The sequence below is a fragment of the Gorilla gorilla genome, chromosome 21 (genome assembly GCF_029281585.2).
Source record: "Gorilla gorilla gorilla isolate KB3781 chromosome 21, NHGRI_mGorGor1-v2.1_pri, whole genome shotgun sequence".
NCBI classification, from domain to species: domain Eukaryota; kingdom Metazoa; phylum Chordata; class Mammalia; order Primates; family Hominidae; genus Gorilla; species Gorilla gorilla.
In genome coordinates, this window is record NC_073245.2 from 45,076,239 (window position 1) to 45,095,441 (window position 19,203).

The 19,203-nt window shown below is 44.0% G+C and overlaps 2 protein-coding genes across 6 annotated transcripts in view; both read left to right on the top strand.

Annotated features, from left to right (window-relative positions):
* MAPRE1 (microtubule associated protein RP/EB family member 1) overlaps window positions 1–2,890 on the top strand; it is a 30,969-nt gene extending 28,079 nt beyond the window's left edge. For all 5 annotated transcript variants that reach the window (XM_031004767.3, XM_055373310.2, XM_055373311.2 and 2 more), the window contains one exon: window positions 1,158–2,890. In XM_031004767.3, the coding sequence (XP_030860627.1) occupies window positions 1,158–1,214 (57 nt within the window). In that variant the 3' untranslated portion in view covers window positions 1,215–2,890. The remainder of the gene's footprint in view (window positions 1–1,157) is intronic.
* Window positions 2,891–13,164: 10,274 nt separating this feature from the next.
* EFCAB8 (EF-hand calcium binding domain 8) overlaps window positions 13,165–19,203 on the top strand; it is a 103,317-nt gene continuing 97,278 nt past the window's right edge. Inside the window, 2 exon segments of the mRNA XM_019016849.4 lie at window positions 13,165–13,934; window positions 16,252–16,303. Coding sequence (XP_018872394.4) covers window positions 16,262–16,303 — 42 coding nt within the window. The 5' untranslated portion in view covers window positions 13,165–13,934; window positions 16,252–16,261.

The following is a 19,203-nucleotide window of genomic DNA, read 5'->3' on the forward strand; positions in this document are numbered from 1 at the left end:
TGAGACATATCTTGTGAATTTCAGGGGATTAAGACAGATGACTGAAAAGTTGATAATCTATTGAATAAATCTTTAATTTAGAGCTTGTTCTGTGCTATGTAATGAAAAAAAGACAACGAAGATATAGGGGGTCCTTGGTTTAGTCTGAGTATTATTTTAGTGGAGCCACATCTTAAGTAAGTTCAGCTATAGAGATTTAGTTAATAGAAATAAGATGGTGGTTGAAAGAGAAGCCTGATTTTACAGCAGAATAGTATAGTAATTTCCTGCTCTGAGTCCATGCCAGAATGCCCTGGAGTGAGAATGAGGTGGGTGGGAGTCATGAATCTGCTCTTTCCTTGTGCACTCAATTTTTCTGCCACTGATGTTGGGTCAGTCTTGCTGTTGTGAATATTTTGGGTAAAGCATGGCTCCTAAGTATAACAAAAGGAAGGCATAAAAGGAAAGCTGGCTGTATAGACAGTTTATTGAGAGAAGATGTTAGAGTACTGAACTTTACAGGGGACTTCAGGAATTTTTGAGGGAAATTTTTTTTTTTTTTTTAGTGACGGGGATCTCACTTTATTGCCCAGGCTGGAGTGCCTGGTGGTGCGATCATGGCTCACTGCAACTGACCTCTTGGGTCAAGCAGTCCTGCCTCGACCCCGCTGGGGAGTAGCTGGGACTACAGGCATGTCCCACCAGGCTTGGCTAGTTTTTTTTTTTTTTTTTTCGAGACATTGTCTCACTGTGTTACCCAGGCTGGTCTTGAACTTCTGGGCTCAAGCCTTGGCCTTCCAAAGTGCTGGGATTACAGGCATGAGCCATCACACCTGGCCTTCTTTCTTTTTTAAAAAACAGTTTTATCGAAGTATAACTGACATAATAAACTGCACATATTTAAAATGTACCTTTGATGACATGGGTGAAATTACCACCACAATGAAGACAATGTAAATATGCATCGCTTTCAAAAGTTTGAGGGTAAATTTGATTGTGCTAAGTTTTTGTCTTTGGTGAGATGCAATTCTACTACCCAAGAAATAAAATAGCAGTCACCTGGCCTGTATAGAGCCAGGAAGAACCATTGTTTTTAAGAGGCTTTAAGTATGAGGAAAGTGAACTCACAGTAGAAATGGATCTTTCAGTGGCTTTCCCCTCTCATTTTCCTATTTCAGGAAGGCTTTGTGATACCTGATGAAGGGGGCCCACAGGAGGAGCAAGAAGAGTATTAACAGCCTGGACCAGCAGAGCAACATCGGAATTCTTCACTCCAAATCATGTGCTTAACTGTAAAATACTCCCTTTTGTTATCCTTAGAGGACTCACTGGTTTCTTTTCATAAGCAAAAAGTACCTCTTCTTAAAGTGCACTTTGCAGACGTTTCACTCCTTTTCCAATAAGTTTGAGTTAGGAGCTTTTACCTTGTAGCAGAGCAGTATTAACATCTAGTTGGTTCACCTGAGAAACAGAGAGGCTGACTGTGGGGCTCACCATGCGGATGCGGGTCACACTGAATGCTGGAGAGGTGTAACGTAATATGCTGAGGTGGCGACCTCAGTGGAGAAATGTAAAGACTGAATTGAATTTTAAGCTAATGTGAAATCAGAGAATGTTGTAATAAATAAATGCCTTAAGAGTATTTAAAATATGCTTCCACATTTCAAAATATAAAATGTAACATGACAAGAGATTTTGCGTTTGACATTGTGTCTGGGAAGGAAGGGCCAGACCTTGGAACCTTTGGAACCTGCTGTCAATAGGTCTTACAGGGCTGCTTGAACCCTCATAGGCCTAGGCTTTGGTCTAAAAGGAACATTTAAAAAGTTGCCCTGTAAAGTTATTTGGTGTCATTGACCAATTGCATCCCTGCTAAAAAGCAAGAGGCATCGTTGCCTGGATAATAGAGGATGTGTTTCAGCCCTGAGATGTTAGAGTTGAAGAGCTCGGTTTTCATTGAGCATTTCTCTATTTTTCCAGTTATCCCCGAAATTTCTATGTATTATATTTTTTGGGGAAGTGAGGTGTGGCCAGTTTTTTAATCTAACAACTTCTTTTGGGGACTTGCCCACATCTCTGGGATTTGAATGGGGATTGTATCCCATTTTACTGTCTTTTAGGTTTACATTTACCACGTTTCTCTTCTCTGCTCCCCTTGCCCACTGGGGACTCCTCTTTGGCTCCTTGAAGTTTGCTGCTTAGAGTTGGAAGTGCAGCAGGCAGGTGATCATGCTGCAAGTTGTTCTGGACCTCTGGCAAAGGGAGTGGTCAGTGAAGGCCATCGTTACCTTGGGATCTGCCAGGCTAGGGTGTTTTCGGTATCTGCTGTTGACAGCTCTCCACTGTAATCCGAATACTTTGCCAGTGCACTAATCTCTTTGGAGATAAAATTCATTAGTGTGTTACTAAATGTTAATTTTCTTTTGCGGAAAATACAGTACCGTGTCTGAATTAATTATTAATATTTAAAATACTTCATTCCTTAACTCTCCCTGATTTGCTTTGCCCACAGCCTATTCAGTTCCTTTGTTTGGCAGGATTCTGCAAAATGTGTCTCACCCACTACTGAGATTGTTCAGCCCCTGATGTATTTGTATTGATTTGTTTCTGGTGGTAGCTTGTCCTGAAATGTGTGTAGAAAGCAAGTATTTTATGATAAAAATGTTGTGTAGTGCATGCTCTGTGTGGAATTCAGAGGAAAACCCAGATTCAGTGATTAACAATGCCAAAAAATGCAAGTAACTAGCCATTGTTCAAATGACAGTGGTGCTATTTCTCTTTTGTGGCCTTTTAGACTTTTGTTGCCCTAAAATTCCATTTTATTGGGAACCCATTTTCCACCTGGTCTTTCTTGACAGGGTTTTTTTCTACTTTAAACAGTTTCTAAATAAAATTCTGTATTTCAAGAGTATCATGTCTTCTGAAATTTGTCTTGCCCTGGGTATATGCTGTTAGGTTCAAGTGATGAGAAACCAGTGCTTCTTTCTTCAGTGAGGACTGATCTTTTCACATCCTTTACTGATTTTTCAGATGTGCTTATTTCTTCTTCTTCTTTTTTTTTTTTTTTTTTTGAGATGGAGTCTTGGTCTGTCACCCAGGCTGGAGTGCAGTGGCATGATCTCGGCTCACTGCAACCTCTGCCTCCCAGGTTCAAACAATTCTCTGCCTCAGCCTCCCAAGTAGCTGGGATTATAGGCACCTGCCACCACGCCCGGCTAATTTTTGTGTATTTTTAGTAGAGATGGGGTTTCACCATCTTGGCCAGGCTGATCTTGAACTCCTGACCTCGTGATCCACCCACCTCAGCCTCCCAAAGTGCTGGGATTACAGGCGTAAGCCACCGTGCTCGGTCAGATGTGCTTATTTCTAAGCTGACTTCTTTTTTCTTCATTCACATTATATTGCACAGCCTCCTGCTTTTTAAAATTCTCGTTGCTGTAAGAGGTTTTTCCTCTCGGAAGTCCAAGGCCTGGCCTATCTGCTGTGAAGCCTTTTCAGGGCATTTCCTCCTGAGAAATATAGCAGGACAGTGCTTGGCAGATGACTGTGGGGAGATTTTGTTTTTTTTTTTTCTGAAGGTGTGATTCTTTCTTCCTTTCTTTTTTGAGACAGGGTCTCCCTCTGTTGCCCAGTCTGGAGTGCAGTGGCATGATCTTGGCTCACTGCAGCCTTGCCCTCTTGGGTTCAAGCGATCCTCCCACCTCAGCCTCGTGAGTAGTGAGGACTACAGGCATGCACCACCATGCCCAGCTAAACTTTGTATTTTTTGTAGAGATGGGGTCCCCTTATGTTGCCCAGGCTGGTCTTGAACTCCTGGGCTCAAGTGATCCTCCCACCTTGGCCTCCTAAAGTGCTGGGATTACAGGTGTGAGCCACTGCACCCAGCCCTGAAAGTATGTTTCAAAGTCAGTTAACATGATCTTAATCTATAAAATAATCTAAAATTGTCACCATTTTTTTCTCCCTTATAAAATTATATGCTATTAGAAATGAGTTCAAAAGGAGACTTGCTGCCATTTTCTGTCAGAAATAAAGTTAAATGGGCAGAGGTAGTGTGTTGTAGGATATGTAGAGTCATGGTTATGGATGCTCTATAAACCCAACCTGATGATCTTGACAAGGGTTGCACCCATAGTTAATGGTATGATACCTCCCTTAAAGTGTTAAATACCTTCAGAAGGAATTTGACACCATATGTATTGGTCATCTACGAGAAGATACCTTCCAGGAGTGCAAGGAGTTTGTGAAGATACTGTTGGCTACTGTCAACTGAGAAGTTACCTTGGTAAGGAGAGAAGCCAAAACTGTGGGTATCTGACCAAGTGCATTGACCTGGCTCTTGAATTTGAAACACATACAGTCTTTGCTGCTTGGTTTGCTTGGCAGGTTCTGTGTTTCATGAAGGATAGGTAAACAAATGGGTTCTCTGGCTCGATTTGGATCATTGTTCATGCTGATGATTCTCAAACTGATGGGCTTCAGAATCACATGGGTACTTGTTTGACATAATGTATTTATAAAAATTCATCACCAGAGATTCAGAGTTTGGAGGTTGAAAACCTGCATTTTAATCTGGGCCTTATCTACATGTCTGCAATTTTAAATAATAATTCTGGCAAGGGGAACATCAGACTTGAGTCCTCTTGCAGGTCTCTCCTGCTTTGTGAGTTTTGAGCTATTTGACCTCTCTTGGTCTTACATGCAAGACAGAGATGATGATTTTGGCTGAAGTGCCTCCCTCACTGGGTACTTGTTGGGATTAGAAGGAGCTGATGGACCAAAACAAAACAAAACAAAAAAACCAAAAAAAAAACAGCACCACAAAGCTAAAAAGCTCTGTACAGACAAGACGCATTATTTATGGCACAAGTTCTTCAGATCTGGTCTGAAATTCTGTTTATAGGTTAGAAAAAGCTTAGGACAGGGCTTTTGTATCCTCAGAATTCGGAAGGGCATTCCTTCAGACAGGCTTTGGCTGTTTTGTAAAATACACCCAAAGTATTTCCTTTTCAGCATGGTATATGGACAAGTAGAACTCCCTTATGTCTTCAGGCTCTTATGTTTATCCTGTTTTTGTTTTCTTTTAAATGAAGATTCAATGTCTCAGATTCATTGATTAAAAACCCATATTTTCTTCAAGATTTACTCTCTAGAATGTGAAGGGTTTCGAAAAGGAAGCATTTCTCTTTTGCCCTAGCCAAGGTGATCCTCTGTAGTTTTTCTTTTAAGGATTGTTTTAGAAGATTGAGTATAAAGGACTCCTTTTGTGATGTTGACCATAGTTCATTGCAAAGTCCACAAATAAAAATCCAGGCTTTAGGCCTGATCAGCCTAGTCAGATTAGCTTGCTAGCATGTGGGTGACCCAAATCTGATTGTTGACAACAGAGAACATTGCTTTGAAACAAGCTGAACCTCAGTCTGTGATCAGTGTTGTGAACCACCCGTCATTTTTCTGGTCTGGCACTGTTGTAATACGCCTTTTTTTTTCCCCCAGACAGTCTTGCTCTGTCACCCAGGCTGGAGTGCAGTGGCACGATCTTGGCTCACTGCAACCTCCACCTCCCAGGCTGAAGCAGTTCCCATACCTCAGCCTCCCGAGTAGCTGGGATTACAGGCCTGTGCCACTATGCCAGGCTAATTATTGTATTTTCAGTAGAGATGGAGTTTTGCCATGTTGCCCAAGGTAGTCTCGAACTCCTGGCCTCAAGTGATCCACCTGTCTTGGCCTCCCAAAGTGCTGGGATTACAGGTGTGAGCCACCACTCCCTGCTTGATATCATACTTTTGGATTCACACATTTAGTTTGTAAAATGTCAAAACCAGATGAGTTCATATTTATTTCTGTATCTTCATGACGCTTGCTGCTTTTTTTCCCTTCATTTTCACATGCGAGGGTGCAACTGAGTGTTCGTGGTTTTCTCTGAAAGCCTGAAGGGATTGTGTACTTTTACATTGAACTTGACTGCAGTTAGAACCATTAACCTAGATGACTTCAGCCAAATTATGTATTGTTTTTGTTTTTTTTTGAGACAGGGTCTCCTGTCACCCAGGCTGGAGTGCAGTGGCACAGTCATGGCTCATGACAGCCTCAACTTCCTGGGCTTCAGCTGTCCTCCCACCTCAACCTCCCTAGTAGCTGGGACTGTAGTGCACACCACCATGCCTGGTTGGCTAATTTTTTTTTTTTGAGACAGAGTTTCATTCTTGTTGCCCAGGTTGGAGTACAGTGGTGCCATCTTGGCTCACTGCAACCTCCGCCTCCTGGGTTCAAGCGAGTCTCCTGCCTCAACCTCGAGAGTAGCTGGGATTACAGGCGCCCACCACCACACCCAGCTAATTTTTGTGTTTTTAGTAGAGACGGGGTTTTGCCATGTTAGCCAGGCTGGTCTGGAACTCCTGACCTCAGGTGATCCACCCGCCTCGGCCTCCCAAAGTGCTGGGGTTACAGGCGTGAGCCACCATGCCCGGCCAATTTTTTGGTATTTTTTGTAGAGACGGGGTTTGCTATATTGCAGGCTGGTCTTGAACCCCTGGGCTCAAACAATTTACCCATCTCTTCCTCCCCAAATGCTGGGAGGTGTGAGTCACTGTGCCTGGCCCAAATTGCTATATAGCTGTGACTTGTGAAGGTCTGTTCCCCCTTTGGCTTAATCTGATTTGGGAAGTAATGTTACCTTAGTCCTTGGAGTGCAGAAGCTTTCTCTGTACTCTATTGAGGTTGTATCCAGTAGCTTCATTAATTTGGTTATCTAGGTGAGCAGGTCAAGCCTTAGAGTCAAATTTCTAGGCTCCTCAATCTAGAACCTTAAATCTTGAGGTGTGTGTGTGTATCAAAATTGTAAATAACTCTCGTTTCCTTGTATTGGAGGCTCTCAGGTTCTGAAATGTGAAATGGAAATAGCCTTCATAGACACGTTTCTGAGTGTGAGGAGGCAGTTCTTTGTCCTGTGACCATTTGAAAGCAAACCAGGTTACCCACCAATGCCTAGAACTTTGTAAGTGGCATCAAGATATAAATTTATAATTGTAAAATGACCTATCAGCAGTTTGGGGCTGGGTGTCATGGCTCATTGCCTGTAATCCCAGCACTTTGGGAGGCCAGTGCAGAAGGATTGCTTGAGCCCAGGAGTTTGAAACTAGCCTGGGCAACATAGCAAGAGACCCTGTCTCTGTTTAAAAGATTTTATTTTTATATATATATATATATATATATATATATATATATACACACACACACACACACACATATGATCTCATATATATATATATATATACACACATATGATCATATATATATATATATATATATATATGCAGTTTGGAATTCTATTTGTCTTGCCTTATTTGCTTTTTTAAAATTTCTACCTTAGTTTTTTCCTGGTTTACTTTGAGTGTTTTTTTGTAGTCGGAGGAGATTGTTGGTGCAGCTGGGTGTAGGTATGAGGCACAGGAAGAAGAGTAATTTATTCCATCTACTGAGCCTTTCATTTACTTTCTGTTTTAGCAGTAGAGTGGGATGTGGGAAGCTTTTGTTGGGTGAGAGTCAGTCTATCCGGGTAAATCTTAAAAAGCTGGATTTGTGGTTCTTACTAGTTACTATGTCTCCAGTGGAGACAAAGATTAGTTTTTAAGATTTAGCCTTAATGGATGATTCACAAATTGCAATGCAGAGTATTGAAGTTAAGTCCAAGGTCAAGCACACAAGTGGGTAAAACTGAACATATGAAATGGGTGTGTGGCTGGCACCCACCTCTGACCTTTACTGAAATAAATGAGGAAGACGGTGCTGTAAGTGGAATGCCATGGACCAGGAGTTAAGACCAGAGTCCTCTGCTAGGCCCTGCATCTGAAGTCTGCAGAGCATGGCTTTTCATTGGCTCAGTGAGGAGTTGAGTCCTGGTTCAGAAAAAGTTACCGAGGTCTGTAAAAGTCAGTAGGATACCGGAACAAGAAAGAGTGGGAGAGTGTACAGTTCCCAGCGAACATTGCCAGTGGAGGCTAATTTTCACTAGTGAAGGGCGATTTTGATAGAAAAGCACAGTGTCTCAACTACTTTTGGTTTTTGATTCTGAAAGAGGAGGCTTTGGCAGGGGCAATAATACAAGTGGCCTACCACCTGTTTGGCTTTTTCCCCACAGGTTGCAAGCTGCAGGGAGGGCCTTGCTAATTCTAGTACCTCCATCCCCGAATCGTCTAAATGTATTTTACCCAGGACCTGTCATGGTTTATCTGAGTGACCAGTTTCCTTTCCTCTCTTGCTTATTTATCATGTTCATATTTATATTTTTCATAATGGGGCCTGTTTATATATTTTGAAGTAGTTCTAGTGATTTTAAGATCCAGCAAAACTTCAAGGTCATTTGGATTTTGGTGTTCTATTTAAGTTTTCTAACTTGATACAGTCTTTTTTTTTTTTTTGTATTTTGTATGTTTTTCTACAAAATGTGAGGGAGTTAAGCATGTATATAATTACATATGACTGCTGTTTTCACTTTGAAATTTTAAATCCTGCTTGGGAGAATGGAATAAGCTATTGTGTTTTTTGCAGGCAGCTATGGGATATCCCAATTTGTCCTTCCCTCCTCCTTAATTTTGAAGCCTGAGAGAGGAAGTAATACTTTTCTTTTTTTTTTTTTTTTGGTAGGGATGGGGTTTGACTATGCTGTCCAGGTTGGTCTGCAACTCCTAAGCTCAAGTGATCCGCCCTTCTCGGCCTCCCAAAGTGCTGGGATTACAGGCCTGAGCCACTGTGCCTGGTCTGAAGAAGTAATAATTTTAAGATTCAGTGTTGAGTGAAATAAATGTATTCTTAAAAATTTCTAAGAGTGTTTAACTCTCTGACCTAATATTTAATATTTTCCCCAATCATTAGGAAGTGCTTTGTTGTTGTTGTTGTTGTTGTTTTCCAGGCAGGGTCTCGCTCTGTCACCCAGGCTGGAGTGCAGTGGCATGGTCACGGCTCACTGCAGCCTTGACTTCCCGGGCTCAAGTGATTCTCCCACCTCAGCCTCCCAAGGAGCTGGAACTGCTCTGCTAATTTTATTTTTGTAGAGACAAGGTCTGGCTGTGTTCCCCAGGCTGGTCTCAAACTCCTGGGCTCAAGCAGTCCTCCACCACTCCTGGCCAAGAAGTGCCTTTTTTTTTTTTTTTTTTTTTTAAAGTAGCTGCTGAACACAGGCGAATCTGCCTTTTTCTTGAATCGTGGTTTTTTTTTTTTTTTTTTTTTTCAAGACGGAGTGTTGCTGTTGTCACCCAGGCTGGAGTGCTGTGGTGCGATCTTGGCTCATTGCAACCTCTGCCTCCCAGATTCAAGCGATTGTCCTGCCTCAGCCTCCTGAGTAGCTGAGATTACAGGCACGCACCACCGTGCCCGGCTAATTTTCGTGTTTTTAGTAGAAACAGAGTTTCACCATGTTGGCCAGGCTGGTCTCAAACTCCTGACCTTGTGATCCACCTGCCTCGGCCTCCCAAAGTGCTGGGTTTACAGGCGTGAACCACTGTACCCGGCCTGAATCATGGTTTTTTGAAACCATTGGCATCTGAACCTGTAGCTCTCTCTGGTAGTGTTGTGTGGTTTTAAATGTCATGTGAGCTGAGTTACTGACCTCAACCTACTGCCAGATGAAGGTGTGATCCTGTGATACCAATCTTGAGGGTCCCTTCTAGTTTTAGCAGTCAGTGACTTCTGTTGTTTATTTTTGTTTGAAAAAGTAAAAGGCTCTCTTTTTGGCTATAAAGTTGCATCTTGAAATTTTTGACAAATTACATAGAGCTGAAGAAGGATACAAGTTTTGATATCTTAAAATCACAGGGTTGAAGCTTGAAAGGACAGTATTGGCATTGCAGCTAAGTGGGAGTGTGAGGAAGCACCTTCTCTAGGGCAGGTAATTGCATCTGTTAATGTGGCCCTTGGGCCCCTGAGTTGCTGCCTTCCAATCAGAATTTCCTTAGCGTTAGCCAGTGACGCCTGAATTAATCTCAAGTAGGACTTCTAACTTTTTTCCAAAATTATTTTTGTGCAGAGGTTTATCTAGATTTTTCTTCTAAATGTCCTCCTCCCCACTTGTTTTATTATTACTGTTTTTTTCTCTTTTTAATTTTTTTTTTTTAATAGAGACATGGTCTCACTATGTTGCCTGGGCTGATCTCAGACTCCTGGGCTCAAGTGATCCTCCTGCCTCAGCCTCCCAAAGTGCTGGGATTATAGGCGTGAGCCATCACGCCTGGCTCTGTTACTGTTTTTCTAACCTGAGTTACTTAGGATCATATTTTCATTCTTTTTTAAAAAGATGGGAGTTTTCTGAACTTTTCCTTAACTAAAAAGTGGAATGCATCTTAATATTTTCCTTTTTTTACTTGTGTTTCTCCCCAGGGAGGGAAAAACATATTTATTGTGACAGAATTTAGCATATTTTAGGCCACATTAAAATACTGATAAATGTATTAATCAGTGAAAATAGGTTATAGTGAAAAATATATACCATTTGATTAATAAAAATGTTATTGGAAAAATGCAAGAACTGCTGTAAGAATTGCTAACACTGTGTTGGAAAATGAATATACTGAGCTAAGGAACAATGGGAAACTGTCATATTTAGGGCCAACAGCCTTTTTTTTTTTTTAAAACCCTTCCAATTTATTAATATCTAGTCTAATAAACCCTGATTTATAGGACCTCTGCACCTTTTTTGACTTTTTATTCATCCATTCTTAATATTCTGCACTATGACAAAATCCTTCGTCTCCATTATTGATGAAATGGGAACAGACTTTTGTTTTTGTATGTTGGTGTTCTCTGAGTGGTGAAGGCCCAGGGAGAATGTTTTGTCTGGTGGTCACTTAGCATTTGAAAACATCCACTTCCTTGTGACTTAGCTGGGTATCTTTTAACATCTGGAAGCCACGTCCCCTGATTGAAATCTCTGGAGACAACTTACCTTTCACCAACTTGTCTGCCAAATTGCACCATGGACCAAGATTGCAGTGGCTGCATCAACTCTAGGCCTGCCCTGAAGTCTGGATTTGTAAGTCCCCCATTTCAAATGGGGCAGAAGGCAGAGGAGCAGAGGAGCCACTGTGCCTTTCGCTGTCCTGGAGCCAGTTGGCCTTCTGGTTTTGGTGAACCCTGCTTTTATAAGAGGACTCCCTGGCATCTTCCAGTTTCCCGCTACTTGTTTTATGTATTATTTTATGTCTGTGTTTGTCCTGGCGTGCTGTAACTCCTTTCACTGTCTGCTGTAAGTTCAACTTCTTCAATAAAAGAAATGTTTCAAATTGGATGAAAAATGGTTCTGTGATTATGGTTTGTGGGACGGGTTCTGATGCTTCATTTATGTTCTTCATACGGAATTCTGTCTCATTTCCCTGGTTCTAAATATGACCAGCAGACCCAGAGTTCCATCTCGACTTCATAAAGGAGCTGTCTTGGACTGGGAACAGCTGTCAATGTCTTTGTTGAGATGGGAGTTGGAAAGTGATAGCACTTTGCCAGACTTTGCCAGCAAGATTAACTGAGGAGATCAAATTGAGTCAGGGTGAGTGAGGGTTTTGGGTGAAAGTTGCTCTCCAAAAGATTGGATACCTCTGCTGAAGACCTCTGCCTGACCTCCAAGGCTGGAGAGCCGCTCTTATCTGTGTCCTGGCCGGCTTTCAATGCATGTATCCTTAAGTCATCTGCATCTACAAATTCGTACAAACCACTCGTTCCCCTCTCATCCCTAGCATGTTCCCCTAGTGGCTGCTCTGAATTCTCACCCCTGTTCCAGATGGTACTCTCCCACCTGCCTTGCCCTGCCCCTCTTCCGTCAGCTCCGGACAGGTCAACTTTAGGGAATAGATTGAGGCAGATGGATGTGACTTCTGATCTGACCTGTTCTCCAATTCTAAATATCAACCGAGTTTTACATCTCAGCCTTCCCTTCCTTCCCTTCAGAGTTGGAGGAATGGTACTTGTCTTGGCCTCTCCCCTCTTACTTTTGCCCTTTTCTTTTGGGTGGTCTCTGTTGGCAGCAACCAGCACTTCTTTTCCCACTTGGCGTTTTACCTCTGTTCATGAACATACATAGAACCACTTTCTCCTGGTGAAAGACATTTATCTTACAAAATATTTAGTTTTGAAATAATTAAAAATACATAAATAGTTGTAAGACTACTACAAAAGACTTCCCTTTGTCCAGATAGACTAATTGTGAACATTTTGCCACATTTGTGTTATTATACATGTTATTTGTTGAAACCATTTGAGAATTACAGACATCATGCCCTTTTACCCCTAAATACTTTTAAGTGTACATTTCCTGAAACAAGGACATTCTCATAACCACAATACAGTTATCAAAAGCAGAAAACAATATACTATCTAATAATATAGAGTCCATGTTCAAATTTTACATAATTTCACCAAATAACAGCCCTTGCAGCATTTTTGTTTTTTCCCAATCGGATTCAATTCAGAATCGTGCATTGCCTTTAGTTGTTGGGTCTCTTGAGTCACCTTTCATCTCTAACAGTTCCTTAGCCTTTCTTTAGTTTACATGGCATTTTATTTTGGCCAGGCGCGGTGACTCACGCCTGTAATCCCAGCACTTTGGGAAGCCAAGGCGGGTGGAAAGCACTTGAGGCCAAGGAGTTTGAGACCAGCCTGGCCAACATGGAGAAATCCTGTTTCTACTAAAAATACGAAAGTTAGCTGGGCATGGTAGCGTGCACCTATAATCCCAGCTACTGAGGAGGCTGAGGCATGAGAATCATCAGAATCTGGGAGGTGGAGGTTGCGGTGAGCTGAGATTGAGCCACTGCATTCCAGCCTGTGTGACAGAGTGAGACTCAAAAAAAAAAAAGCAAAAAAACCCAGTTATTTTGTAGAATGTCCTGTAATGTGGGTTTGTCTGTTTCCTTATGATTAGATTCAGATGATGTATTTTTTTGGCAATAATACTACCGAAGCAATGTGCCCTGCGTGTATTGGATCAGGAGGTGTGTGATGGATGTCATTTTGTTCCATCGCTGATGGTGGTAACCTTTTTTTTTTTTTTTTTTTTAGATGGAGTCTTACTCTTTCGCCTAGGCTGGAGTGCAATGGCACAGTCTTAGTTCCACCTCCTGGGTTCAAGCGATTCTCGTGCCTCAGTCTCCCGAGTAGCTGGGATTACAGACGTCAGCCATTGTGCCCAGGCTATTTTTTCATTCTTTTATAAAAATTGGCATCATAGTGTGCACCCTTTTCTGCATCTTGGTTTATTTATTTATTTATTTTTTTGAGACAAGGTCTCATTCTCTCACCTAGGCCCTGGAGTGCAGTGTTGTGATTACAGTTCACTACGGCCTCAAACTTCTGGATGCAGGTAATCCTCCCACCTCACCCTCTTGAGTAGCTGGGACTACAGGTGAGTGCCACCATACCCAGCTAATTTTTTGTATGTTTTGTACAGATGGGGTTTCACCGTGTTGCCCAGGCTGGTCTCAAATTCCTGGGCTCAAGCGATCTTCCCGCCTTGGCCTCCCAAAGTGTTGGCATTACAGGTGTGAACCACTGTGCCTGGCCTGCATCGTGCTTTTCTTATTAGTACTTCATGGAAATCTCTCTTAGCTGCTGGAAGTCAGATTCATCCTTCTGATGTTTGGGTGACGTCCTAGGTGCAGATGCACTGATTTGTTCATTTCTGTGTCTATAATGGTTCACTTTTGGTTTTTGCTCCTATGAATGATGCTGCAGCAATCACTCTTCAACAGTGGCCTTTCACAAAGGAGTCATTTAAATTACTACCCACCATCCTACCCACTCCGCTGAAACACATTTTATTTTTTTGAGACAGAGTTGCGTTCTTGTTGCCCAGGCTGGAGTGCAATGGCGCGATCTCGGCTCACCACAACCTCCACCTCCTGGGTTCAAGCAGTTCTCCTGCCTCAGCCTCCTGAGTAGCTGGGATTACAGGCATCCACCACCACACCCAGGTAATGTTTCTATTTTTAGTAGAGATGGGATTTCTCCATGTTGGCCAGGCTGGTCTTGAACTCCTGACATCAGGTGATCCGTCTGCCTCGGCCTCCCAAAGTGCTAGGATTACAGATGTGAGCCACTGTGCCTAGCTGTTGAAACATGTTAAAGATTGCCATGAGCCTGGTGTGGTGGCATGTGCCTGTTGTACCAGCTACTTGGGAGGCTGAGATGGGAGGATCACCTGAGCCCAGGAGTGCAAAACTAGCCTGGGCAACATAGCAAGACCCCATCTCAAAAGATTGCCATGAACACTTTTTTAATTAAAATAAAAATCAGAGAATTGCATGATTTAGGCTATAAACATCTTCCATAATCTCACCTACCAGAGATGACTGCTATTAATTTTGGAGTATATGTTTCCAGGCTCTTTTTTATGCATGTGCCAATATGCACATGCATATATTCTTAACAGAAATGAACTTAACATTTTACATACACTTTAGTTTTTTCACTGGTAACCTCTTAATTGCCTTTTTCAGTGGCTGTTTCTTTCCCTTATCACCTTAGGTCACTTAGCATCCCATTCTCCTAGCTGTCTTGTGTGTTTCTCCCTCTTTCTGTCCTCTAAATGTAGCCACTCCTCAAGTTTCAGTCCCCAGATTTCCAGATACTTGTTTTTATTATTTCTTTTCTTTTTTTTTTGAGACAGGGTCTCACTCTGTCATCCAGGCTGGAGTGTAGTGGTATGATCTCAGCTCTCTGCAGCCTCAACCTCCTGGGCTCAAGTAATTCTCCCACCTCAGCCTCATGAGTAGCTGGGTGTATAGGCGTGTGCCACCACACCTGGCTAATTTTGGATTTTTTGTAGATGTGGGGTCTCAGTGTTGCCCAGGCTGGTCTCAAACTCCTGGATGCAAGTGATCCTCCCGCCTCGGCCTATTTTTTATTCCTAATTGGACAGCCTAGTATCACATGCATTAGAACCACTTTCCCTCTTTGCTCCTTTTTCTGGAAGTGGTTCTGGCATTTCTGTTAGCTTGGTTCTTGGCTTCCAGATCTCCTTCCCTTAGGCTGTCCTTTCTCCTTTGGTCCTTAGGTGTGAGCTGTTGCCAAGACACTGCTAGATTAGAGCATTCTTGGGTACCGTTCAGTCTTTTCCCTCCAGCTTGTACTGTTGAATTTTATTTTTTATTTTTTTGGGACAGAGTCTTGCTCTTGTTGCCCAGGCTAGAGTACAATGGCTCGATCTCGGCTCATGGCAACCTCTGCCTCCCAGGTTCAAGCAATCCTCCTGCCTCAGCCTCCCAAGTAGCTGGGATTACAGGAACCTGCCACCACACCCGGCTAATTTTTTATATTTTTAGTAGAGACAGGGTTTCAATATGTTGGCCAGGCTGGTCTCATTTGAACTGCTGACCTCAGGCAATCCTTCCACCTTGGCCTCCCAAAGTGCTGGGATTACAGGTGTGAGCGACTGCACCTGGCCGCTGATGAACTTTCATAGTTGCCCTTCATTTTGTTCAGACTGTCTGGCCAGGTATTCAAGATTCTACTTTTTGCTGCCAATTTTTTTTTTTCCTTCTCTGCCATGATTCCTCCCTCCCCTCTGCCTCCAGGACCCTTCAGGTCAAGCCAAGCTGGCTCACTTGGTCTGCCCCCCTGTGTGTGTCTTGGGCTTAACTATTGCTTGGTTGTCCCCCTGCCATCCTAGAGTGCCCTCTGGACTCTTGCCTGGTGGGACTTGCTGACGAGGTGGATTGGTGCTCCAATGACCCTAACAAAACGCTGTCATCCATCTCATATGGAGGCCTTGCTGACCCAATAGAAACGTTCCCTTTATATTCCCAGAGCAGAGCTCTGTTCTGTCTGCTCTCCCGAAGTCCTGGCTTGCAAGGGCACTGGAAGGCGGGTGGGGAGGGTATATGCAGCGGAAATGAGGAGCCCTCATTTTTCTAATCTGTTTATTGTACTTGGACTACCACATGGCCTCCTAAGATTCTTCTACTTCTGTAGAAAGTGTGATCCCCTTTAGGAAGCCTCTGGCATTAAGTCAGGAGTAAAGAAACTTGTGAAACCCTATGGCTTCTGCAGGACAACTCCTCTCTATAAGGGGAAGAAAGGCTCAAGTGCAAGCTTGGCAAAAGGTTTTTGCTGGAGAAATCTCTGGGAAAAGGAATGCTCATCCACTGCTTGCTGGGAGTGTCCATGGGCAAGGGGCAGCCACCCTCTCCCTTGACCTTGACTTCTTTTCCACCTTTCTGTGACCTGGCTAAGTCAGCCTTCCACGTGGTCCTTACAACGACTGGAGTTGACTATGATTCCCTATTCTAGGTCAAGGCTAATGTCTTCTGAAGACTTAGCAGAGATCCCTCAACTCCAAAAGGTAAGAAAGACAATTATCTGAACTAATAAAGGGTGGGGCATTCCAGAGTCACCCAAAACCTCACTTACCAGCATGGAAGTACAGGGGTTTCTGCATCGGGGAGGGGGTTGCATACTCAGATATTTACTGGGCAGGTAACTTAAGTGTACTTTTTTTTTTTTGAGACAGAGTCTCGCTCTGTCGCCCAAGCTGGAGTGCAGTGGCATCATCTCGGCTCACTGAAACCTCTGCCTCCTGGGTTCAAGCAATTCTCCTGCCTCAGCCTCCTGAGTAGCTAGGATTACAGGCATGTGCCACCATGCCCAGCTAATTTTTATATTTTTAGTAGAGATGGGGTTTCACCATGTTGGCCAGGCTGGTCTCAAACTCCTGACCTCATGATCTGCCCGCCTCAGCCTCCCAAAGTGCTGGGATTACAGGCGTGAGCCACCACACCTGACCTAAGTGTACTTTTAAAGGGCTGCCTGAGACTGGGTATGGTGGCTCACACCTGTAATCCCAGCACTCTGTGAGGCGAAGGCAGGAGGATCGCTGAGCCCAGGAGTTTGAGACCTGCCTGGGCAACATAATGAAACCCCATCTCTACAAAAAGTAAAAAATAAATTAGGTATGGTGGCACATGCCTGTGGTCCCCGCTACTCCAGAGGCTGAGGTGGGGGGATTGCTTGAGCCCGGGATGTCGAGGCTACAGTCAGCCATGATCTCGCCATTGCACTTATCCTGGGCAACAGAGCGAGACCCTGTCTCTAAAAAAACAAAACAAAAAAGCTACATGAGTCAAATGCAACACACCCGAGCCCCCTGATGTACCGTCTGTACGTGGACTCCACTTCTCTACTTAATTTTGTCCAGCAGGTTGTGATAATAGTGGGATGGGCTGTAAGAGTTTTTATCAAGCCAGGTATATATCAATTGTCTGTTATGTGCTTGGGGCTGGGGAATATAGAGATAATTAATACAAATTAGATTAAGTTAAACATGCCTTTGTCTTTGAAGAGCTCACTATGAGACAAGGAGTAATAACAAGAGCTGTCATTTATTGTGTAATTACAGTTTACTGGGGCTTCACATGTATTCAGGTGTCATTTAGGTCTCAACCACAGCCCTGCAGGGTAGGGACTGTGGCTCTCTGTTTTGCAGATGAGGAAACCTGTGGCTCAGGGAAGTGATGTGATATGCCTAAGTTAAAATAGCCTGTAAGTGGGGGAGCCAGACAGAATTCCAACCCAGAGCTGTGGGGCTCTGCAGCCGTGTGCTTCCCCTCATGCCTTGCTGCCCACATGTATGGACAGACATGCACACTGACTATGCCTTGAGAGGCAGATATGAACAAAGACCTGGGAATATGGAGGTGGCAGTGATGACTGTCATCTGAAAGTTATGGAAGAGCTCCTTGGGGGAGGTTCCATTTGAGCGAGAGTCTGAAGAGTGGGTAGGGGTTCACCTCTGGGGGAGACGGGTTGGACTGTGTATGGGAGACAATGTGAGTAAGCACCGAATGCTTGCTGGGCTTGGGGATGGTGGGGAGCAGGTGGTGTGCCTGGAACATGGTGCATGCTTGAAACTAGAAAGATAGGTCAGAGCTGGTTAGGAAGTACTTTGAATGCTACACTCAGGAGTTGGGGTGAAGAGTGTCAGAAGCAGGGTAAAGTCATTGATCAGATTTGCTGCCTAGAAGCCAGGCGCGGTGGCCCATACCTGTAATCCCAGCACTTTGGGAGGCCAAGGCAGGAGGATCACCTGAGGTCAGGAGTTCGAGGCCAGCCTGGTCAACATGGTGAAACCCTGTCTCTACTAAAAATACAAAAAATTAGCCAGGCGTGGTGACTCATGCCTGTAGTCCCACCTACTTGGGAGGCTGGTTCACGAGAATCACTTAAACCCAGGAGGCAGAGGTTGCAGTGAGCTGAGATCGCGCCACGCTCCAGCTGGGTGACAGAGTGAGACTCTGTCTCAAAAAAAAAAAATTTGCTGCCTGGAAAGATGACTGGTGCCAGTGTTGGGAGGTGGATGGGAAGAGAGGGTCAAACTCTGGTCTTAGTGGTGGTCATTGTACTTGTCCCAGCAAAAGACTAGAGTTCGGGGTGAGCAGGGGTGTGGGAGAGGAGGCTTATATGTAGGAGATGGATCCTAGGAATAATTAACTGGAGGGACGGTAGAATGCATAGGAAGAAGAGGGAAGAGCTGAAGGCGGTGCTGAGATTTCTAATTTGGGGTCTGGGTGTGTAGTGAGAGCCTTCATGTGCTCCTCTGTTGGGCTCCGTGGAGGCAGGGACCCTCACTATGTTCACAGTGTATCCACAGTGCTGTATCCACAGTGCCTAGCACTCAGTCAGTGTGTGTAGACGCTGGGCTAATGAATGAAAGGTCACAGGAGGATGAGCACATTTGCTCTTTAGTTGGGGCTAAGCGGGGGAGAGTGAGCAATTTAATCCCTTGTCTTTTGCCTTTTTGAACTGAAGTGTTTTCAACTTCCCAAGGCCCAAAGCAATGTGTCTCAGTGAGCAGCACTGCCTGCCTGCCACTCAGGTCATCTAATTATCCACGTTTGGAGTCTTTTAGGGAAGGCAGCCTTTGATGGCCCGAGCTTTGGTGACCTGACACATTATGCTAAGTATCTGTATCAGTCTCATGGAGGGGTGAGGAGAGGAAGCATCATGAGGCCTGGAGGGGTGGGGAAGGCTTTTGGGGGGATTTGGGAAGGATGAGTAGAAGGGGGAAGTGAGGGAGAACCCCCAGTGGAGGGGTCTGTGTGAGCATTGGTGTGTTGGCAGGGAGGCCAGGGGTGGGGCAGGTGAGCTCATCTGACCGAGATGGGACATCTGGGCTGGTCAGGACCAGGTCAAATTAGGGAAAATGGAGCTGGATTCCCTGGGGTTTTCTTCCTTCCTTCTTCCCTT